General features: G+C 37.5%; 1 protein-coding gene and 1 pseudogene across 2 annotated transcripts in view; one reads left to right on the top strand and one right to left on the bottom strand.

Annotated features, from left to right (window-relative positions):
* The window catches only part of DZANK1 (double zinc ribbon and ankyrin repeat domains 1), a 135,410-nt gene that overhangs the window by 56,175 nt on the left and 61,947 nt on the right, over positions 1-17,288 (top strand). For both annotated transcript variants that reach the window (XM_069075472.1, XM_069075473.1), the window contains 3 exons: positions 4,721-4,843; positions 5,840-6,004; positions 12,008-12,209. In XM_069075472.1, coding sequence (XP_068931573.1) covers positions 4,721-4,843; positions 5,840-6,004; positions 12,008-12,209 — 490 coding nt within the window. The remainder of the gene's footprint in view (positions 1-4,720; positions 4,844-5,839; positions 6,005-12,007; positions 12,210-17,288) is intronic.
* LOC138151905 (small ribosomal subunit protein eS24 pseudogene) lies at positions 4,042-4,597 on the bottom strand (annotated as a pseudogene).

Below are 17,288 nucleotides of genomic sequence, written 5' to 3'. Positions count from 1 at the left end.
CCATGTGACTTTGGGCAAGTCACTTAACCCCAATTGCCCTACCTTCTCCCCTCCAAAACAAACAAAAGAATGGGAGAGAAACTTGCCTTCCATTCAGTCTCAGTGACTCCTCAGAGACTCAAGTAGATAGACACTAGGGAATTTCTTCCACTTGTGGGCATTAGTCTCCAACATCTTCCTATAAACAGAGACCATAGCATTGAGTTGTCTTTTTGCAGATCTTGTGCTGAGAAACTAGGAGTAGTATGTATTGAATTGTAATGGATATAGGCTTTTACGAAGTAAGCCTTTTCTAGTTTAAACTATTTTTCTATTCAAAGAAGAATTAGGAACTTACCTTTTCAATGTTCCCATTTGTTGACATTACTGACAAGTAGCTAGAATGAAGTTATCAATTGTTGACCATATTTAGAGTGAGTTCTCTACTCTGAAAATAATCCATAAGAAATATTTCACAGTTACCGCACATAATTATAGTATGGATCTGTGATGGTTAGAGGAGTTAAGAAACCGAACATTGGTTGACTGGACTGACTGATTATATTGAATAAATTGATAATTGGGGAAATTATTTACATGGTCATGTAAACACAGTTCATGTGTTGTATTTTCATGAATTTGTTCAATAATGTGGGTTTTTTAGGTTGAGATTAAAATCATAAACCACAATATCAGTGAGTGAATTTATGTTTAGGATGATATTTTAGTGATTTTTAAAATAACTTTTGCAGCTTAAAAAAATCAACTCCTATTATGCCTTAGAAAATTGCTATTTTCCAAAGAATGAGAGAAATACACGTTGAAAGTAAATAAATAAAAAATGTTTCATGTATAGAATCTTTATCATAGTCTTTGTTAATAGAGGCAAATAAATTACTAATCAAAAGTCCATTCTTGCCTGAGACTGTATGATCTGTCCTGCATAGAATAGACAAAAAATACTTAAAATTGTTATTCCTTCCTACACCTAAAATTTGTGTCCCTTCCTATTAACCTCTTAAACTATACATAAGCCCAGCTCTGCTCATGGCTGATGGCAAAACTGATTTAACAGTATTTCCAAAATTGATTTTTTTTCAGCAAGATGGTAAATGATGAATAAATTAGAGATTTCTCTGTAGCAGTGTTTAGTATTTGACATTTCTTAGGAGCAAAATTTGCTGCTTAGTCTGATATTTCTTGTTTAATGTGATGGAATAAAGTGACATTTTCTTTTTTTTTTTAAGGCAGTTTCAAAAGTTTCCTGTTTGATAAATGAATTAAAATTCTAGGTCCAAACATAAACTTTACAAAGGGGCTTTCTGCTACCGATCCCTAACCCTTGCAAAACATCCTCATTGCTCACTGTGGAAATCTTTCCTTTACTGTGTCTATGAGAACACAAGAGTTGATTGGCCAAGTTGGTAAACATATTTCCTTTCAGATTATCTTCTGTTGAGTTGTCAGTTCCAGAGTCACAAAGAAGGCTGGTATTATTTATATTCCCCCACTATCTTTTCTGAACTAGATTCTATGGTGAAACAGAATGCTCCTAAGTGAACACATAGCCTATCCATTAACTTCTTTCAGGATATCATTTTATGTGTAAAGTGACTAAGTAATACCCAGGTGTACAGGAAATGTCTCCCAGAGATTTTTTAAATTGTCCAAATATTCAGAAATATTTATATTGGAACTAGCATCTGCACTATAGTCAACATAACTCTTTTAAAAGCCTAGTAGCAGATTTGCCTTTTGGGGGAAATAATTGAATAGTAAGGACTTGTATTTTCTGTGATCCATTTTCATTGTCCTACCAGAAGAATACACAAGAGATATGGGTTACAGAAACACATAGCATAAGTCCAAAATGCCTCAGAAACCCCATTGCTATTCTAAATTTAATATAAGTATTTGGAATACATCAGTCTTGCAATACACAGCATGAGGCTTTATTCAGTGCAATTCTCATACCAGACCATACAAGAAACATTTTTTTTTTTTTGCCTTTTGGAGGACAGTTGGGGTTAAGTGACTTGCCCAAGGTTACACGGCTAGGTTTTTTGTGTGGGTATTAAGTGTCGGAAACCGGAACAAACTAGGGTCCTCCTGACTTCGGAGCCGGTGCTTTACTCACTGCAACACCTAGCCGCCCCAAGAAACATTTTTTTAAAAATACAGTAGCCTGTGGGGTGGCTAGATGGAATAGTGAATAGAGCACCAGCCCTGGAGTCAGGAGGACCTCAGTCCAAATCCGGCCTCAGACACTTGACACTTATTAGCTGTGTGACCTTGGGCAAGTCAGTTAACCCCAACTGCTCTGCCTTCCCCCTTTCAAAAGAAAAAGCAATATATATATATATATATATATATATATATATGTATGTATATATATAATAGCTTGAGAAAACATGTAATTAAAACTTTTTAAAAATACATAACAAAGAAGAGAATCAAATAGTAAAATTATCAAATTCTCATGCACAAATGAATACAGTTTCCTATACTTCCACAAAGGGGGTGTATGGTATAGAAACCTTATGAGAAAAATTTATGATGAGGTGGGGCAACCATCTCTTGACATGTGTACAGACTGGTGAGAAAACTGTTGATCAGTCTCCCTTTCTTTTCAGAAAGTCAGATCAGTCTGGAGATCTGTAAAATCTCTTGGTTAGAATGTAGGGTACCAAGATCCCACCAGGACCTCTGGATTTGGGGGATGCCATGGTAGCACCACTCTACACATTTTCCTTCTGTCCTCCACTCTGAATGTAACATGTTGTTTGCTTTTCCTTTTTTATATCCTCTAGCCCCTTCAGCTCTGGGTATCCCACTTCTGGGGAAACTTTCTGTCTTACAAATACTCCCTACAACTTTCCTCATCTGTTGGCCTTTGTCTCTATGACCCAACACGCCATTTTCTAGGAAAATGTAGTCTAGGGAATTTTTGCCAATGAGAAATGCTTTCTGGACTCAAAGCACTATGGGAAATTAAGTCCTGGTTTTTTGTTGATCATGCCTGCCCACTATATCTTCTTGCCAGCTGAAAAAGGGATATAGAGCTTGCAAATCACCCTGGGTACACAAATAAACATATAAATATCTACAGCAAGAGGTGTTATGTGTGGCCCAAAGGAAACCAAGAAGAGATATCTCTAGCTTCTTTCTTCCTCCCAACCTTCTCCAAGAGAGGCTGTAATTTCTTCCAGGAGGGGAAAGAAGCAGGAAGTAGGACCAGAGGCCAGTCACTCTCTTCTCCTCACAGGGGAGTACCAGGCTAGGATTATATCTGTCTGCTCCCTAACACATTATTAGTTCACAGGAAGTTATTTTCAGGTTTAAGCTAAATTGCTGATCACTATGCATTAAGGGGGAAAAGGAACTCCAAGGTTTTTATCAAAGGCTTGACTCCCTGCCCCTCAAATACACGTTCCACAATAAACACATAGCAAGTAACATGGAAATCTGTTTATGTAAGTCAAAAGCAAAACAGAAATCAGAGAAAGTATACATATGAGAATATATACCGGACCATATAGATTGAAGGAGCTCTCCCATTGGGAGTGAGGTACCTAAACTCAGCCAAGAGAGAGAATCCCATATCTTACCCAAGCGAAATTCCCTGAAGTCTCTAAAAATGAGGACATGATTGAAGTTCTACATGTCAGTTTCTTCCCAGAGTCTTTCTCCCTTTCTAAATTTGAAGAGAGATTGGAATATCCCTCCCCTCAATTGAAGACTCTCTAGATCTCTCCGCTCTCCCATCCTCACCAGCTCTTCCACCCTGCCTCTCAGTCAGGCTGAAGGCATTGATCCCTGCCAATGAGGAGAGAGTCTTATACCAGTGGGTCCAATTTAGGGCTTCAGGTTATATTCCTTTAATTATTTTGTGGCCTAATTATAATTATTCTAGTTATCATGCTTATTAGAATTATTCTCCTTGTACAAGCTTACTACAGGTATACCTGTTGCCCTCCCACAAAAGAGGGTCCAGGAGCAATCTGTCCTATATAGAAAACAAAACCCATTTTATTTACTGGCCAGAAATATTTCAGTGATGTATTTTTTTTTTAAGTTTTACATAAGTTTATTCATGGTCAGATGAAAAATTATCTTCACAAATAAACATAATCCATAGTGCCTTTTATTCCTTCTGTTATGAAATCTCCAGCTCACTTTTTGCCAGCACCGACATTTGCCTTTGCAGTACCCCTGACTTTCTTCATCCTGTTCTTGCGTTCCTTTCGCTGCTTTCTTGATGTCTTTTTCTTCTCATAAAGGCCATGCCTTGCAAGTCTGTGCTTTGGTTCATTTTTCTTTGCATAGTCAAGGGAATCATAAATCATGCCAAAGCCTGTTGTTTTGCCACCACCAAAATGGGTTCTGAATCCAAAGACAAAAATGACATCTGGGGTTGTCTTGTACATCTTGGCTAGTTTTTCTCGAATTTCAGTCTTAGGCACTGTGGCCTTTCCAGGATGAAGGACATCTATAACCATCTGTTTACGCTGAAGAAGTCTGTTTGTCATGAACTTCCTGGTTCTGATGGTTACAGTGTCATTCATGGTGGCGGCCGGCTCCTTGAGCAGTAGGAGAGGGAAAGGCTCAGTGATGTATTCTTTAACTTTGCTGTATTGCTCCACTAAGTGTTGTAGTTACTTGTTTTTGGTTGTTTAGCTGGGGAGGGGGAGAATGGAGAAAATATTGTTTCTCTTCCTTAAAAATAGTTTTGTTTTACTAGCCAATATTCCCTGGAGAAGTAACTTCACCTCTTATCAATCAGAAGGGAGCAACCATTTCCTGTTCAAAATGTGGCCGTAGGAATCGTTGTGATGCACGTTTTTGTGACTGGTGTGGAGCTAAGGTATGTAAATTCAGCTCAGACTTCTTTAGCCTGATCTTCTCAAAGCTGATCTACTGTTTCTGCTCTGTAGCTTCTATTAATCCAAAAATTATCTTCTTGGGATTATAGTAGGGACATCTATTTATTTGCCCAGTGTTCTCAAGGAATCTAAAGGTAGGGATAATTTTTTTTTTATTTCAGAAAAAAATAACTGCCTTGGGGTGGCTAGGTGGCACAGTGAATAGAACACCGGCCCTGGAGTCAGGAGGACCTGGGTTCAGATCCGGCCTCAGACACTTAACACAACAAATAGCCATGTGATCTTGGGCAAGTCACTTAACCCCAATTGCCCTCCAAAAAAAAAAAAACAAAAGAAATAACTGCCTTATTAATTGAATTAATAGTCACAAAAATCACTGCCACATGGCTCTGATAGTCATTGTCAGAATGTGTGTTCCATTGACATAGCCATTGGGAACCCTGGGTCACTTTGACTAAAATTCTAGTCTATTATGGTATCTCCTCCAGGTATAGAGATGATTCTCTGCTTTTGAAGATGATACTAGCTGAGCACAAACTTTGGCAAGTCCTCAAGGCCCAGTGTCATTCTCTCATGCTCTCTCTCTCTCTCTCTCTCTCTCTCTCTCTCTCTCTCTCTCTCTCCTTATCTCTCTCCTTCTTCCCCCTTTGCTTTCCATCTCTCACCAACTCTCCCTTTCTTCTTCTCCTCCTCCCCCCTTCTTCATCTTCTTCATGGTTGTCATCATCTTCATCATCGTCTTTGTTTTTGCCTTCTCCTTTTCCTCCTCCTCCTCCTTCTTCCCCTTTCTCTTTCTCTAAGGACCATTACCACATTGGTTACAAGATAATACATTTTTTCTGCATGACAACTCTCATGAGACCATTTATTATGTTGTAGCAGCGTTGTGATTTGCATCGGCAGAAGGAAGATCATATTGATAAAATCACAGATACTTGAAATTGTCACTAAAATGAGAAATATCTTCTATTTTCTAGCCTACTGTTCCTGCTGGCTCTTCCATTTGCACTAAATGCAGAGCCAGTGATTATCCAAATGCTCGATACTGTGGATCTTGCGGTGATTATGTGGAACCTTTCACAAACATAGAATCTGGTAATAGTGTGATCTTTAATAGTAGAGAAATGGAGACTCTTTCTGAGGTAAGGTCTATAAAAGAGAATGTCACACAGATACTTCGGATTATATATATTCAGATTATTCGTGTACTCTCTGCCACTGTGTATCTGATTATTGTTTGAGATATTTGTGTTTTTATGGAGAACTTAGGCTCAAAGTATTTAAATGTGTAGCAGATGGTAAATGAGGGTATTCCTGGTCAATTGAATCCTGCAGTCCACTTGACAAAATTATAGGTATGGACCTTTTCTTTTTTCTAGAAAAGAAGCCCTTCCATGAAAAAGGTGGGTTTGCTCTCTGGCTCTTTGCTAAGTGACATTTTCTTTTCAGAGTGATGCAGAAACTCTTGTTTGACCTTCATGACTATAGAATGGTGTCAGAGATGATTGTCCCCTAATAGTGAAGAGGATGGAATCTACTAGGGCCAGAAAGCTTTGGAAATGACCCTACCCTTCTCTTTGGGAGCCCTTGGGGCCCACAAATTCTTTCCCTTGAACAAAGTATATAAACAATAGAAATTTTTATCAAAGAAAATTACAACAATCAAACAACATACAAAAATTTATAGGATGAAGCTAAAGCAATCCTTAGTGGGAAAAATATCTGTAGACATTTTTGTTAAATTTATTAACAGAAGAAGTAACAAATAAATCAATGAATAGAGCACACAAGTGAAAAGAACTAGAATAACAACAAATGAAAAAATGTGCAACTAAACAACAGAGTTGAAATTCTGAAAATCAAAAACCAGGTTGGATTTGTACCAATTATTCATCATTGGTTCAATAAGAAGTCTTTAAACATAATAAACCATATGAATCATATAAATAATAACAATTATATGATTATATTAATAGGTGCTGAAAAAGCTTTTGACAAAATTGTTTCAATTTGACAAAATTGTCCAATTGTTTCTGTTACAAAATGCATTAGAAAATATAAGAATAAATGGACTTGCCCCTACCATATTTCCTCAAATCCAAAGCAAATATTATATATAATGCAAAACATTTGGAGGCTTTTCCAGGAAGATTAGAAGTAAGCAAGGATGCCTGTTATCACCACTACTCCTTAAAATAGTGTGAGAAATGTTAGCTATTGCTATAAGACAAGAGAAATTGAGAGAATAAAAATAAGCAAAAAGAAAGTAATATTTTATTTTGCAGATTATAAAATGATTCACTTAGAAAGTTCTAAAGACTCAACTAAAACACATTGAAATAGTAAATTCATCAGAGTTGCAGGATATAAAATTATCAAACATAATTCATCAGCATCCCTTTATATTCCTAACAAAACCCAATAGGAAAGATAACGTATAAAATGTTTCTGAGTCCACCAAGACTAGGAGCTATATGAATTTAACTACAAAACACTTTTATCAAAATAAAGACAAACATAAAATAATTGGAGAAATATTCATTGCTTAGGGATAGATTAAACAAATATAGTTAAGATGACAGTTATATCTAAATTAAAGTTAAGATGACAGTTATATCTAAATTAACTTATTCAGTACCATACCAATCAGACTACCAAAGGATAACTTTATAAAGCTAGAAAAAAAATTAAATTTATATGCAAGCAGTAATCTTCCAAATAATTTGGTATGGTTAATAGAGTCAGTACACAATATACAGAATCAAATGAACACAGCATGATGTTTGATTAACCATGTAAGAACTCATTGTTTTACAAAAATTAGTAGAAAAACAGAAAGAATAAGTTAGTCAGTAATTATTAAGCAGCTGCTATGTGCCATGCACTGTGCTAAGTTCCAGGAATCCAAAGAAAGGCAACACAGTCTCTTCTCTAGGAGTTTAGAGTCCACTGGGGAGACAGCATTCAAACAACTATGTACAAACATGCCAAATATGGGATACTTTGGAGGTGATCGAGGCAGGGAAGGCACTAGTGTTAAAGGGTATGAATAGGAAAGCTTTCTTGTAGAAGGACTTTAAGCTGGGAATTGAAGAAGTCAAGGAAGTGGGAGGCAGAGATGAGGAGGAAGAGAATTCCAGGGATGGGAAGACAGCCTGTGCAAATGTCCGGAGTCAAGATATAAAATGTCTCATGTGAGGCAGAGCAAGAATTGCAGAGTGTGTGGGGGTGAGGAAAATGTTAGAAGACTCGAAAGGTAAGGGTTTGGATTATGAAGGGCCTTGAATACCAGAGGATTTTATATTTGGTCTTGGAAGTGGTAGGGAGCCTCAGGAGTTGAGGGAAGGGAGGGGAAGGTGACATGGTTAAGACTACAATTTAGGAAGCTCACGTTGGCAGCTAAATGGAGGACAGACTGGAGTGGGGAGAGACTTGAAACAGGCTGACCCACCAGCAGGCACTCAATAAACAGCAGTCGATCAATAAACATTTATTAAGCACTTACCTTGTGCCAGGCATTGGCCTAAATGCTGAAGATACAAAAAGAAGCAAAAAACAGTCCCTGCCTTCTAGTACCTCACAATCTCATGGAGGAAACAATATGCAAATAGATGCCCCCAAAGCCAGCGGTGTGCAGGATAAACAGGAAATAATGGCTGAAGAAAGGCACTAGAATTAAGAGCGGTTGGCTTCCTTTGTGAGGTGGCATTTTAGTTGGAACTTAAAGGAAACCAGGGAGGTTATTAATTGGAGGGGAGAAGAGAGAACATTCCAGGCATGGAACAGCCAGAGAAGATGCCAGGAGCTTAGACATGGAGTGTCTTATTCATGGAAAAACCAGAAGGCCAGTGTCACTGGATTGAAGAGAATATGGTAAGGAGTAATGTGTAAGACTAGAAAAGTAGAAAGGGCTACCAGAGTGGCGGGAGTGTCAGGGGAGAGGTTTTGAATTTGAGGGACTGGGAGGATGGTGATGCCCTTACTGGGTAATCTCCCACTGTTTTTAATCTGTCCTTAGAGGACAGGTAGCTGCTGTTTGTTCAGAGCACCCAGCTTTCTCTTGAGGAAGACACTCAAATTCATATTTTAGGTCTAGATGTATAGTTCTCTTCTTCTTTTCCTCCTCTGACACAAATCACTTTTTTTTTCTGCCATTTCAGATAGTTTTATTAAGGGGGGGGAGAGATTCATCCCTTCTCCACCCCCAACTTCAATTAATATAATCATAGAAGGTCTAGAATGTTATCACAAGGTGTTAAGTGTAAGGGTGGTTACACATGGGGAAATGCTAATGTGTAAACAAAAATAAGTATATATTGTGACCCTTTTATGAGGAACAAATGTCTGGTTAGTTCAAAAAGGGAATGGTATATTTTAAGCAGGTAATATAGGAATATATATGAATATTCCTATGTGAATAGGACATATCTCTAGAAGCTTTAAATTGCTGTAGAAATTCCAGAAATTTACTAGTCCAGTTCTTGTTCACAATTCATAAACTCAGGAGTTGTGCCCAAGCAGACCCAACAGGGGCTACAGGAGGATTTTGCAAAATGAGAAAGGGTTTCCAATTCTAAGAGTTGTAAGTAACCCTTTGCTTCTGTGTATCATACTTGGGGCCCCACAGCTATTGTACTCTTAAGTTTACTCCCACTCTTCCCAGTGTGAGGGATAACTTGCAGTGAAGTTTTCCCATTCTGAACATCCTATATACATTCTTATTACATCCTTATTATTTTGTAACTAAGTTCAGTATCGTTTCTCCATACATATATATATATATATATATATATATATATGTAGATCATTGTGTATTTCAAGGTAATGTAAGAGCTATTGAGTATTAAAACAATTGATTGGATTAACTATTGAGACCAAATTAGAGGTGTTTTTAGTTTGGGGAAAGGAATGGTAGTGAGAGGTAGCAAAGGGTTAAGTTTTTATAGAACTGCAAGAATTGCTGAAACAAGACTACTGATAAAAAGTACCAGACAGTAGCCTTGGGAAGAAGTCAGGTTCCAAGTTCCCAGAGAACTCCTAGATAATACTAAAAATGAAATAATGTAGAATAAAAGGATGTTGGCAGCAGCAGGTAGATTTGACCAATCAGAAAGCAGACAGCAGCCTTGGGACACTCAGGCCCAGATAAGGACACATCTAGGTTGGACTGAAGGGGGTTCAATATTCTGAGGTTGTTACTGTGCTTGCGTAGTGGACCTCATGTATTATGTATGTTATCTAACACCTCATTAGTAACAATTAGGTTAATGAATGGAGAGGGCTTTGCGCCAATTGGTTGGCATTAATAAGAAGACAGTGAGCTTGCCTTACCAACCAATGGTAAGGTGGGACAGTGGAGAAGGTGTGGAATTCCCACGTTAGGGCTTTATAATCTTGCATTCGACTTCTGTAGTGCTCTCCTCCCTTCTGACTTTCTTGTTGGATTTGGGGACGCCCTTTCTCAAGAAAGACAGTAATAAAGTTTTTGCTTCTACTTTGAGAAGTCTCTGAGTCATTTTGGGCAAGTGGTCTTCTGACCCATACACCAGGGACATTGTGTGTACTTGTAGAAAAGGGCTTTCCAATTTTATAGGAGGAATGTTTTATACCAACAGTTTTTTTCTTAAATCATCTTAGTAACTGCTTTTGCTAAAAGCTAATTAATTATACTGACTGATTCTTAATGGGAAGCACACTGATGGAGGTTTGTGAGCCACAGTAGTAGAAATAGCCACACATAGAGTTAACCTGAGAACTCCAGGTAGCAAAGTCAGAGGACCTAAGCTGTGAGGGTGTCTGCAAGGTTAGAGTAACTAGAGGACGTGCTACACTTTGTTTACTTATTTTTTCCATTAAATTTCCATATCTGGTTTTGAAAGAACTCTTAAGGACTTTGTTGTCCCCAGTAATCTGAGGGGGAGAGAAGGAATGAATTCCTTGATCTCCCTCACCTTCACTTCTAGAAGGAAGGACCAGCCTGCATGTGGCATATAGATAGGAATTACTTGGTCATGATTAGAAATACAAACCTTGTACACTCAATGCATGATGCACACAAAGGACATGGGTAGGGCAGTATAATCTACATGTTCTCTCTGGTAATTATATTCTTAGTCTTATTTTTTAAAATAATTTTATTCAGAACCCCACAGATACCAAACAAAAAAAAAAGCATTTCCATAGACAAAGCAGAATGGGGAGAGGGGAGAGCAAGGGTGTTCAGCCTTGTTTTAAAATCTATAGTGAGTGTTTACGACTTGTCTTTTAAATAACCCCCTAAGACCTTTACAATCTGTTTGTGACCTTTTTCTGAGGAGTAAATGTCTTTGGTTGGTTCAAGAAGGGAATGGGTATAATTTGTTATGCAGGTGAGTTGGCCATATCGCTAGAAGCTTCCTAACAGCCAAAGTCATCTTCTCCTTTCAGCAGCTTAATGGTCTGTATACCTTCTTTTCCTTTCTCTGTGATTCTTAGTGTTTTAGCATTTTTTTTTCTTATCTTGTTGCTCTAACTATATTATTTCCTACTTCTCTTTGATTCCTTTCTCTCAATCTTTTTCTTCCCCAAGATCTGAGTCCTCCTCCTGTTTCTCTTTCAGGCTGAGTTGTTCTTCAACTTTTCCTCAGTTTCTCCCAAAATTTAATCTCTCCTTCTTCTCAAGGTCAAAGTCCTCCAAATCATCTTCATGGTTTTCCTTTCCTGTTTATTCAGCTTTAGTCCTCTCTTCTTCGGCGGCTTCCACCTCTCACAGAAGTTAGAAACAGTGCCAAAAATAATTTAGTATTAACATTCTTGAATTCATAAGCAACTACCTAGGCATAATTTAGGCCCTTTTGGAAACTATATTCCCTATAGAGTTATGGTACTTACAAAACATTTGTTCAACAAAAAAAGCACTTCATAGTGATCAACTGAAAAAAGGTTAGTGAGAACAAAATAAAAAGTTTAGACTTTTTATTTCATTCACTATTTTTTTCCCCACAACATCCTTTATAGTCTGATAGTTTCCTTTCTTCAATGTTTATTTCTCTAGAAAAGATTTTCTTGTTTATGAATATAATTTTTATATGAAGACTAAAGGAGTTAAGAAGACTGGGAAAATTAAACTATATTTTACTTTTTGCTTTCTCTATTTTGCCTCATAGCCTCAATTAGCATGGCTGCATACTACCACGTCGAACTCTAATATGCCAACAAAGAAGGACAAAGGCACACAAACTGTTGGCCTGTTCTATCCATCAAATAAGTTTTTGGGAAAAAAAGAAATGGATCTTGTTTCTCTAAAAGAAAGGCAGGAGAAGATGAATGATCACAGACCTCTGCTCACAACCATCAGCCCTGGAAGAGGTGAGGTATAGGATATGATTCCTTTAGGGATCAGTGGGGAAATTATTCTCTAGTATTTAAATAGAATATTTTCAGCTTTTTAAAAACTGCTCCTGTTTTCATAAGGTATTCTTATTTGACTGTAGAAATATGGTTAGTGCACTGTAATTTAACCCCTTAACATTATCATTTGGTATATTTACCAGAGCATCACCTATCACTTGGTTGCCTCCCAGAGGTTTTTGAGAAAACAAGTGCAAAATTAACATTGCTGTGATAATTATCATTCATAAAATTATCCTTTTGAAGATAGGTGCCCATATTTGTGAATGGCCAGAGTGGCATAATCAAGAGCAGAGAATCATTTAGTGTATTGAAAACCATAGTTCTGATTTGAATTGGTTTATGCAAAATAAATAAGGCCTTGTCCAAGTGTGACCCAGTTCTCCTTTGCAAGTGCCTTTCAAAATCATCAAAGCCTAGATATCTCACAAATGTTTCCTAAAGGATTTATTGTTTTCTTGTTTATTCTTCTTAGTTCAAGTCAGAGGGAACTTGTTATTTATACTACTGATTACTCTTTCAATGTCTGATGATGTTTACATTTCTTTGGTCCTAAATCTGTATCCTATGAAGGCTTGTTTGTCCATTCAAAGACCTTTAAACAGGCAACTTGTCCTGAAAATATGTGTAGCAGAGACTTTCTTCTTACATGCAAGTGCTTACATTATTGGGAACACCAGCATCTATTCCTCTCCCCTCCTTTTTGGAGATCTTTTGCAAAGCTGCCTCTAACAGTTGTAAACATAAGCCAAGGTAAAATAGAGACTTAAGGCTTTGAGCTTGAATCTGGAAGTTACTTTGAACCAATAGATCAAGGTGAAAGCAGAAGCTAGTAGAGCACTGGGCCTGGAATCAGGAAGACCTATGGTCAAATTTGGCCTTGGATACTTGCTTAACTATGTGACCTTGGCCAAGTCATTTAACCTCTGTGCCTCAATTTCCTTCTCTGCAAAATGGAGGTAATGATAGCACCCATTTCACAGGGCTATTGCAAGGACCAAGTGAGATATTATTTGTAAATCACTTAGCACAGTATCTGGCACATAGTAGATATGTAATAAATGCTTATTACCTTCCTCTTCTCTTACAAATACCTTGTTTATGAACCTCCTACAAAAGATGTTCAGACACCAGACCTAACCAAGAATCAGGTGTGTGGATGTATTTTGTTTTTGGTGTATTCTGACTGTGCAGCAATCATCTTGGGATAAGTGAAGGAACTGGTATTGAATATGAGTTGAATCAGCACCCAGGCCTCAATTACCAGGAATATATTGACCAACCTATATACCCATGTTGACCTCTCTTTTTTTCTGGTATTTGAGGATTAACAAAACAGACACTCTGTGTATGTCCACTGACAAAGGAACCTTGTGGGTAGGAGTTCCAAATAAATAGTGCTTCCATACTCTATGACCAGTAACTCTATTTACCTCTGCCTAATCCTTCAGATTCAGAGTTGAAGACTACTGAGGTGAATACCTCCTTTCTCTGCTAATGTTACTTCTCCCTGTTACCTTGTCCATCTCTATAACAGTCCTACCCCTCCTGAGTCTTAATTGTCAAATCTAATGGCCTTTCCCAATCCTCTTCCTTTTTGACACCTCTATCACTGAACACTGTTACCCATCTTCTCTTATGGATACCCTGTGCTCATTGGTGACCTTGCTCTCTCTTGGATCTTCTAATTGTTCCCTCTCAATCTCTTTTGCTAGATCTTAATCCATGGCATGTTTACTAACTTTGTATACTTTTTTTGTACCTTTTGTAACTCAAGGCTCTGTCCTGGACTCTCTTCCTTTTTTCTTTCTTTACTATCTCTCGTGATAATCCCATCAGCTTCCAGGGATTCAGTGTCCTCTTAGGTCTGCTTTGTGTGCATCTCAAAAATTTTGATATATTGTCTTATTCTTGCCATTTTGTAATGAAATTATTATTTCTGTGATTTTTTTCTTTGACCCATTAACTCTTTAGGATTAGGTAATTAAGTATTTAAATATGAATTCTTTCTAGAAAGCTTGTTATTGATTATAATTTTTATTCTTTTGGTCAATAGAAGATGTTTTGCCAAAACAAAACAAAACAAAAAAACCAACTTGTTCTCCAGGCAAGACATAATGAGCATAAAGAGATCAAGGAAAAGGCTGTGCCTAAATATGTTAAGAGACTTAATGTCATCCTGAAATCTAGCTGAATGGAAAGAGTATGTTTAAAGCTATTAACACTTACAAAATATGAGGTTTGGGGAACTATCAAATGGACCACAACAGCTTTTCCTAACAAAAATCCATATGATGTTAATGACCCTTTAACACTTAACATTTAACCTAAGGCAACTATAAAAAATAAATACTTACTCCCCAAAAGGGAAACAGAGGAGTAATATTTGTAAAGCATATGACCCTACAGAAATACTTTTGGAACAAGCAAACATCACTTCATTAGGCAGTAGTAAAATCTGATTGCATGCACATGCCATAGGATTTGTAGAATGTAATCAAAAGTCTATGAAAGGTTAAGTCTGTGAAACAGCTAAGTTTCTCAGTTTCCCCAAGTGGAAAGGGGAACATCTGCAGGAACTCAACTAATAATAGTGGGTAGGGAGCAGTGGTCAGAGAGTCAGAGAGACCTGGGCTTGAATCCAGAACTTACCATCTATACCAGTCCCTTAACCTCTCTCAGTCTTATAAGATTATTGTGAAGATCATTTGACATTATAAAGATAGAAATATTTGAAGTACTTTTATGAAGACACAAAAAAAAGGCAGAATGTGGAGAGGCAAAAGGGAATTCTAGCCTGTATCAGAAAGTTGGAGACTGGAAGAATGGGATACAAAAAAGGAAAAGAAAGATATTTAAATATGTGGAACTAAATGATACCTATGAGGACCCTTGTAGAGGAAGAGCAGGGTTTTGAACTATCTAAAAGCAAAATAGTTTTTCACATGCTAAGAAATGGTGATGCAAATCCATAGGTGCTTTCCAGTGCTTGATCAGAGGAAGGAAAGAGGGATAATGGTGAATGGAGAATCCTTTCCAAAGGGTACTGAGGCAGCTATTTGTTGTCCTGATAACAAACAGCAGAGAAGTATATAGTCTTTCTAAGGCATGAATTTGAGATGTGATGGAGAACTTCAAAACTATCAAAGCTGATACCCACTACCACATCTGTTGACTCATTGTGTGTCCAAGTGATGCCCCTCGAAGAAACCTAAGCAGCTTTGATAAAGAATAGTCCTGGGTACAGACCTCAACACTTTGGGGCCACAAGTGGCATTTTCATCATTACTGCCAATTAAAGGTAGGATATTTAGAAGAGAAGTAGAAATGCCACAGAAGTAGCAGTAGGAAGTGACTAGCTAACTAAGAAGAGAGTATCTGAGAAATGGATTTCAATTTGTGAACCATAGCTTAAAATATAGGAATGTATAGACAGGGATAGAGTGCATTTAGACAGGCAGGAGAAGATAGATAGATAGAATATTTATGGAGTTCTTACTAAGCACAGGCATTTTTGTTAAGTGGAAGGAATACAAATACAAGCAAAAAAGGACAGTTCTTTAGCCTCAGGGAGCTTACATTCTAATGGGGGAAGAGAACACATAAAAGAGTGGGGAAGGTGGGGAAGAGAAGGTGGCATAAGGCAGAAATGTCCAGAAAGTCAGGAGAAGAACTGGAAGAGAAGTAAGCATGGAGAACCTGGATACTCTCTGAAATGGTGGTCCTGTGCAGGACTTTGCCAGTTGGAGAAGGGAACTTCAGGAAAAGATATGCCCAGGGTGAGAAGGCTGTTAGGAAAAAAACACCTCTATTTCCTTCCATAGAGGAGCAGTTCTCAAACTTTTTGGTTTCAGGACCTCTTTACATTTATAAAAATTATTGAAGACCCCCCTGAAGAGCTTTTGTTTATATGCGTTGTTTCTACTGATATTTACCATATTTGAACTTAAAATATCTTTGTATTATTATTAAAATAGACCTTACCTCATAGACCACCTGATAGGGTCTCAGGGACTCCTAGGAATCCTCAGAACACTCTTGGGCAAACCACTGGCTTAGAGTGTTATAAATGTGGACAAGAAGACTGGATCATGGTTGTGTAAGAAAGAAAAATGTCAGGAATGCAAAAGCCTAAAATGAACTAAGACTTAGGACAACCAAAAGGATTTGGGCTTTTAGAATTTATACTGCCATTAAGAGGAGGATCAAAAAAAGGGGTAGGAAAGTTACTTGGGCAAAGAAGATGTAATGATAATGGATGATGGTCAAAAGGCTGCACAGCTCAGCTCCTACATTACCTCTATTTTGTTTCTCAAGAATGATCTTTGGACTAGTAAGGACAAGCCAACAATGGCTAGCAGTCAGTAGAAACCCAAAATAAATGAGAAAATAATAAGTCAATAGTTAGAGTCTCATTAACTCCAAAAGGAAGTAGAATCTGTGAACTCTATAGAAAAGTGAGCCTGACTTCTAAATCCCTGGCAAAATTCTAAAACATGGTAGTAAATGGATAATTTGTGAATAGAAAGGGAAAGTTACACTCCAAGTAGCATTCCTTCAAAAGCACAAATCATGCCGGTCTCACCTAATTTCCTTTCTGAAAAGGCTGAACACATGGATAGATCAAAGGGATGCTACAATGCAGTAGTATACTTGGATTTCAGGAAAGTATTTGAATGTCTTTCATGCTATCTTTGTGGATAGGATAGAGAGATGTGGACTAGATCATAGGTGAATTCAGAATCATTTGGAGGTCTGGAACTAAATAGTAACCATTAATGGGTGAAGTTAACTCGAAGGCAGATTCCTAGTAGGGTACCCAAAGCATTTGTCCTTTGTCATTTGCTAGACTACATTTTTTTATCAATAACTGGGATAAACCCATAAAAGTCATTCTTGTCAACATTGTAGATGCCATAAAGTTGCAAAGAATAGCTAACATCTTGGATGACAGTCAGGGATCCAGAGGAATCTACAGTAGCTAGAATTGTATTTAATTGAGCAAGATTAATTTGAGATATATTATGATCACATATT

This window comes from Petaurus breviceps, unplaced genomic scaffold, assembly GCF_028583685.1.
Source record: "Petaurus breviceps papuanus isolate PSGF00001 unplaced genomic scaffold, PetGlider_PUasm1.0 90919, whole genome shotgun sequence".
Lineage (NCBI taxonomy): Eukaryota > Metazoa > Chordata > Mammalia > Diprotodontia > Petauridae > Petaurus > Petaurus breviceps.
This window is presented reverse-complemented; position numbering and strand designations above follow the sequence as displayed.